At 49.1% G+C, this 6,600-nt stretch overlaps 1 protein-coding gene across 2 annotated transcripts in view; it reads right to left on the reverse strand.

The window, feature by feature from the left end:
- The window catches only part of epn2 (epsin 2), a 45,352-nt gene that overhangs the window by 9,987 nt on the left and 28,765 nt on the right, over positions 1-6,600 (reverse strand). The window contains exon 7 of one of the 2 annotated variants that reach the window (XM_031815779.1): positions 1,622-1,757. In XM_031815779.1, the coding sequence (XP_031671639.1) occupies positions 1,622-1,757 (136 nt within the window). Of the gene's footprint in view, positions 1-1,621; positions 1,761-6,600 lie in introns of both variants that reach the window. The other variant, XM_031815778.1, reaches the window with a different exon arrangement.

Raw genomic sequence — 6,600 nt, forward strand, 5'->3', positions numbered from 1 at the left:
ACTCCCAGTGGTTCATTTGGGAACAGCGTGTCCCCTAATCTGGATTATCATACTGTTGTATTGTTCCAGGGACTCCCAGTGGTTCATTTGGGACAGCGTGTCCCCTAATCTGGATTATCAGCTGTTGTATTGAGTCAGGGACTCCCAGTGGTTCATTTGGGACAGCGTGTCCCCTAATCTGGATTATCATACTGTTGTATTGTTCCAGGGACTCCCAGTGGTTCATTTGGGAACAGCGTGTCCCCTAATCTGGATTATCATACTGTTGTATTGTTCCAGGGACTCCCAGTGGTTCATTTGGAACAGCGTGTCCCCTAATCTGGATTATCATACTGTTGTATTGTTCCAGGGACTCCCAGTGGTTCATTTGGGACAGCGTGTCCCCTAATCTGGATTATCAACTGTTGTATTGTTCCAGGGACTCCCAGTGGTTCTTTTGGGAACAGCGTGTCCCCTAATCTGGATTATCATACTGTTGTATTGTTCCAGGGACTCCCAGTGGTTCATTTGGGACAGCGTGTCCCCTAATCTGGATTATCATACTGTTGTATTGTTCCAGGGACTCCCAGTGGTTCATTTGGGACAGCGTGTCCCCTAATCTGGATTATCATACTGTTGTATTGTTCCAGGGACTCCCAGTGGTTCATTTGGGAACAGCGTGTCCCCTAATCTGGATTATCATACTGTTGTATTGTTCCAGGGACTCCCAGTGGTTCATTTGGGACAGCGTGTCCCCTAATCTGGATTATCATACTGTTGTATTGTTCCAGGGACTCCCAGTGGTTCATTTGGGAACAGCGTGTCCCCTAATCTGGATTATCATACTGTTGTATTGTTCCAGGGACTCCCAGTGGTTCATTTGGGAACAGCGTGTCCCCTAATCTGGATTATCATACTGTTATATTGTTCCAGGGACTCCCAGTGGTTCTTTTGGGACAGCGTGTCCCCTAATCTGGATTATCATACTGTTGTATTGTTCCAGGGACTCCCAGTGGTTCATTTGGGACAGCGTGTCCCCTAATCTGGATTATCATACTGTTGTATTGTTCCAGGGACTCCCAGTGGTTCATTTGGGAACAGCGTGTCCCCTAATCTGGATTATCATACTGTTGTATTGTTCCAGGGACTCCCAGTGGTTCATTTGGGAACAGCGTGTCCCCTAATCTGGATTATCAACTGTTGTATTGTTCCAGGGACTCCCAGTGGTTCATTTGGGAACAGCGTGTCCCCTAATCTGGATTATCAACTGTTGTATTGTTCCAGGGACTCCCAGTGGTTCATTTGGGACAGCGTGTCCCCTAATCTGGATTATCATACTGTTGTATTGTTCCAGGGACTCCCAGTGGTTCATTTGGGACAGCGTGTCCCCTAATCTGGATTATCAGCTGTTGGCAAACACATGTTGATATCAAAAAGACGATTATCTTACTAATTAGTGATGCAGTGAATTCTACTAGATGAAAACCCTCAAAATGAGTTTTACATCCTGGCATTTAAAAGCACTCCATTATCTACATATCACATACCATAAAACATAATATTTTCACATTACCAACATACCTGCTATTTAGAGCACAAGGGGATTCAGACATGGTGTGTGTGTGTGTGTGTGTGTGTGTACCGTAGGCCTGCCAGGGGTCTGGTGCGGCGGCAGCTCCTCCTCCTCCTCCTCCTCCTCCTCCTCCTCCTCTCGCCCCCCAGGGGTCGGCCGAATCCCCCTCAGGAACATCCATCAGATCCAACAGAGAGGACTGGGCCTGCTGGGAGGAGAGAGATGACCACCCATTAGATCCTAACAGAGAGGACTGGGCCTGCTGGGAGGAGAGAGAGAGAGAGAGATGACCACCCATTAGATCCTAACAGAGAGGACTGGGCCTGCTGGGAGGAGAGAGAGAGAGAGATGACCACCCATTAGATCCTAACAGAGAGGACTGGGCCTGCTGGGAGGAGAGAGAGAGAGAGAGAGAGATGACCACCCATTAGATCCTAACAGAGAGGACTGGGCCTGCTGGGAGGAGAGAGATGACCACCCATTAGATCCTAACAGAGAGGACTGGGCCTGCTGGGAGGAGAGAGAGAGAGATGACCACCCATTAGATCCTAACAGAGAGGACTGGGCCTGCTGGGAGGAGAGAGAGAGAGATGACCACCCATTAGATCCTAACAGAGAGGACTGGGCCTGCTGGGAGGAGAGAGAGAGAGATGACCACCCATTAGATCCTAACAGAGAGGACTGGGCCTGCTGGGAGGAGAGAGAGAGAGATGACCACCCATTAGATCCTAACAGAGAGGACTGGGCCTGCTGGGAGGAGAGAGAGAGAGAGAGATGACCACCCATTAGATCCTAACAGAGAGGACTGGGCCTGCTGGGAGGAGAGAGAGAGAGATGACCACCCATTAGATCCTAACAGAGAGGACTGGGCCTGCTGGGAGGAGAGAGAGAGAGAGAGATGACCACCCATTAGATCCTAACAGAGAGGACTGGGCCTGCTGGGAGGAGAGAGAGAGAGATGACCACCCATTAGATCCTAACAGAGAGGACTGGGCCTGCTGGGAGGAGAGAGAGAGAGATGACCACCCATTAGATCCTAACAGAGAGGACTGGGCCTGCTGGGGAGAGAGAGAGAGAGATGGGATGGGATGCTAATATGACTCGGATTATCATCAACTTGCATGGGATGCTAATATGACTCGGATTATCGGCAACTAGCATGGGATGCTAATATGACTAGCATGGGATGCTAAAATGACTAGCATGGGATGCTAAAATGACTAGCATGGGCTGCTAATATGACTAGCATGGGCTGCTAATATGACTAGCATGGGCTGCTAAGATGACTGGCATGGGCTGCTAAAATGACTAGCATGGGCTGCTAAGATGACTAGCATGGGCTGCTAAAATGACTAGCATGGGATGCTAAGATGACTAGCATGGGATGCTAAGATGACTAGCATGGGCTGCTAATATGACTAGCATGGGCTGCTAATATGACTAGCATGGACTGCTAATATGACTAGCATGGACTGCTAATATGACTGGCATGGGCTGCTAAGATGACTAGCATGGGATGCTAAGATGACTAGCATGGGATGCTAAGATGACTAGCATGGGCTGCTAATATGACTAGCATGGATTGCTAATATGACTAGGATTATCATCAACTAGCATGGGATGCTCTACATTCTCTACATTGACTGTTATTTCAATCAGCTGTGTGATGGGATGTAAAGCTGTCTCTCTCTACATCGACTGGTATTTCAATCAGCTGTGTGATGGGATGTAAAGCTCTCTCTCTCTACATCGACTGGTATTTCAATCAGCTGTGTGATGGGATGTAAAGCTGTCTCTCTCTCTCTCTACATCGACTGGTATTTCAATCAGCTGTGTGATGGGATGTAAAGCTGTCTCTCTCTACATCGACTGGTATTTCAATCAGCTGTGTGATGGGATGTAAAGCTGTCTCTCTCTCTCTACATCGACTGGTATTTCAATCAGCTGTGTGATGGGATGTAAAGCTCTCTCTCTCTACATCGACTGGTATTTCAATCAGCTGTGTGATGGGATGTAAAGCTGTCTCTCTCTACATCGACTGGTATTTCAATCAGCTGTGTGATGGGATGTAAAGCTGTCTCTCTCTACATTGACTGGTATTTCAATCAGCTGTGTGATGGGATGTAAAGCTCTCTCTCTCTACATCGACTGGTATTTCAATCAGCTGTGTGATGGGATGTAAAGCTCTCTCTCTCTACATCGACTGGTATTTCAATCAGCTGTGTGATGGGATGTAAAGCTGTCTCTCTCTCTCTACATTGACTGGTATTTCAATCAGCTGTGTGATGGGATGTAAAGCTGTCTCTCTCTACATTGACTGGTATTTCAATCAGCTGTGTGATGGGATGTAAAGCTGTCTCTCTCTACATCGACTGGTATTTCAATCAGCTGTGTGATGGGATGTAAAGCTCTCTCTCTCTACATCGACTGGTATTTCAATCAGCTGTGTGATGGGATGTAAAGCTCTCTCTCTACATCGACTGGTATTTCAATCAGCTGTGTGATGGGATGTAAAGCTGTCTCTCTCTCTCTCTACATCGACTGGTATTTCAATCAGCTGTGTGATGGGATGTAAAGCTGTCTCTCTCTACATCGACTGGTATTTCAATCAGCTGTGTGATGGGATGTAAAGCTGTCTCTCTCTCTCTCTCTCTCTACATCGACTGGTATTTCAATCAGCTGTGTGATGGGATGTAAAGCTCTCTCTCTCTACATCGACTGGTATTTCAATCAGCTGTGTGATGGGATGTAAAGCTGTCTCTCTCTCTCTCTACATCGACTGGTATTTCAATCAGCTGTGTGATGGGATGTAAAGCTGTCTCTCTCTACATCGACTGGTATTTCAATCAGCTGTGTGATGGGATGTAAAGCTCTCTCTCTCTACATCGACTGGTATTTCAATCAGCTGTGTGTTCTCAACTAGCCTACATGGTTAAATAAAGGTGATTTGTGTTCCTACTCCAAACAACGGCACCCATTTGATTTATCATCTTTTGAATGCATTTTAAAAATCAGCCTGAGGTCGGGTATCAGAAACCCTGACACATAGACAAAAACAACCGTCCTAACGAAAAACAAACAGTCAGACCAGCAGCAGTCTCATGAGGGGTCAATCAGTCAGCCCAGCAGGAGTCTCATGAGGGGTCAATCAGTCAGCCCGGCAGGAGTCTCATGAGGGGTCAATCAGTCAGCCCAGCAGGAGTCTCATGAGGGTCAATCAGTCAGCCCGGCAGGAGTCTCATGAGGGGTCAATCAGTCAGCCCGGCAGGAGTCTCATGAGGGTCAATCAGTCAGCCCAGCAGGAGTCTCATGAGGGTCAATCAGTCAGCCCAGCAGGAGTCTCATGAGGGGTCAATCAGTCAGCCCGGCAGGAGTCTCATGAGGGTCAATCAGTCAGCCCAGCAGGAGTCTCATGAGGGGTCAATCAGTCAGCCCGGCAGGAGTCTCATGAGGGTCAATCAGTCCACACAGCAGGAGTCTCATGAGGGTCAATCAGTCCACACAGCAGGAGTCTCATGAGGGTCAATCAGTCAGCCCAGCAGGAGTCTCATGAGGGTCAATCAGTCAGCCCAGCAGGAGTCTCATGAGGGGTCAATCAGTCAGCCCAGCAGCAGTCTCATGAGGGTCAATCAGTCAGCCCAGCAGGAGTCTCATGAGGGGTCAATCAGTCAGCCCAGCAGCAGTCTCATGAGGGTCAATCAGTCAGCCCAGCAGGAGTCTCATGAGGGTCAATCAGCCAGCAGTCTCATGAGGATCAATCAGTCAGCCCAGCAGGAGTGTCATGAGGGTCAATCAGTCAGCCCAGCAGCAGTCTCATGAGGGGTCAATCAGTCAGCCCAGCAGGAGTCTCATGAGGGGTCAATCAGTCAGCCCAGCAGGAGTCTCATGAGGGGTCAATCAGTCAGCCCAGCAGCAGTCTCATGAGGGTCAATCAGTCAGCCCAGCAGGAGTCTCATGAGGGTCAATCAGCCAGCAGTCTCATGAGGGTCAATCAGTCAGCCCGGCAGGAGTCTCATGAGGGGTCAATCAGTCAGCCCGGCAGGAGTCTCATGAGGGGTCAATCAGTCAGCCCGGCAGGAGTCTCATGAGGGTAAATCAGTCAGCAGTCTCATGAGGGTCAATCAGTCCACATAGCAGCAGTCTCATGAGGGGTCAATCAGTCAGCCCAGCAGCAGTCTCATGAGGGGTCAATCAGTCCACACAGCAGCAGTCTCATGAGAGTCAATCAGTCAGCCCAGCAGGAGTCTCATGAGGGTCAATCAGCCAGCAGTCTTATGAGGGTCAATCAGTCAGCCCGGCAGGAGTCTCATGAGGGGTCAATCAGTCAGCCCATCAGGAGTCTCATGTGGGTCAATCAGTCAGCAGTCTCATGAGGGTCAATCAGCCAGACCAGCAGCAGTCTCATGAGGGGTCAATCAGTCAGCCCGGCAGGAGTCTCATGAGGGGTCAATCAGTCAGCCCGGCAGGAGTCTCATGAGGGTAAATCAGTCAGCAGTCTCATGAGGGTCAATCAGTCCACACAGCAGCAGTCTCATGAGGGGTCAATCAGTCCACATAGCAGCAGTCTCATGAGGGGTCAATCAGTCAGCCCAGCAGGAGTATCATGAGGGTCAATCAGCTATGAGAAAAACAGACTACCGACCTACAGCCATAACATGGGAAACACTGAGATAGTTCTCTGTCTGTACCCCTCTCTTCTCTGTCTGTACCCCTCTCTTCTCTGTCTGTACCCCTCTCTCTTCTCTGTACCCCTCTCTCTTCTCTGTACCTCTCTCTCTCTCTCTGTCTGTACCTCTCTCTCTCTTCTCTGTCTGTACCTCTCTCTCTCTTCTCTGTTGTACCTCTCTCTCTCTTCTCTGTCTGTACCCTCTCTCTCTCTCTCTCTTCTCTGTCTGTACCTCTCTCTCTCTTCTCTGTCTGTACCTCTCTCTCTCTTCTCTGTCTGTACCTCTCTCTCTCTTCTCTGTCTGTACCTCTCTCTCTCTTCTCTGTCTGTACCTCTCTCTCTCTTCTCTGTCTGTACCTCTCCTCTCTTCTCTGTCTGTACC

This window comes from Oncorhynchus kisutch, unplaced genomic scaffold (genome assembly GCF_002021735.2).
Source record: "Oncorhynchus kisutch isolate 150728-3 unplaced genomic scaffold, Okis_V2 scaffold622, whole genome shotgun sequence".
Lineage (NCBI taxonomy): Eukaryota > Metazoa > Chordata > Actinopteri > Salmoniformes > Salmonidae > Oncorhynchus > Oncorhynchus kisutch.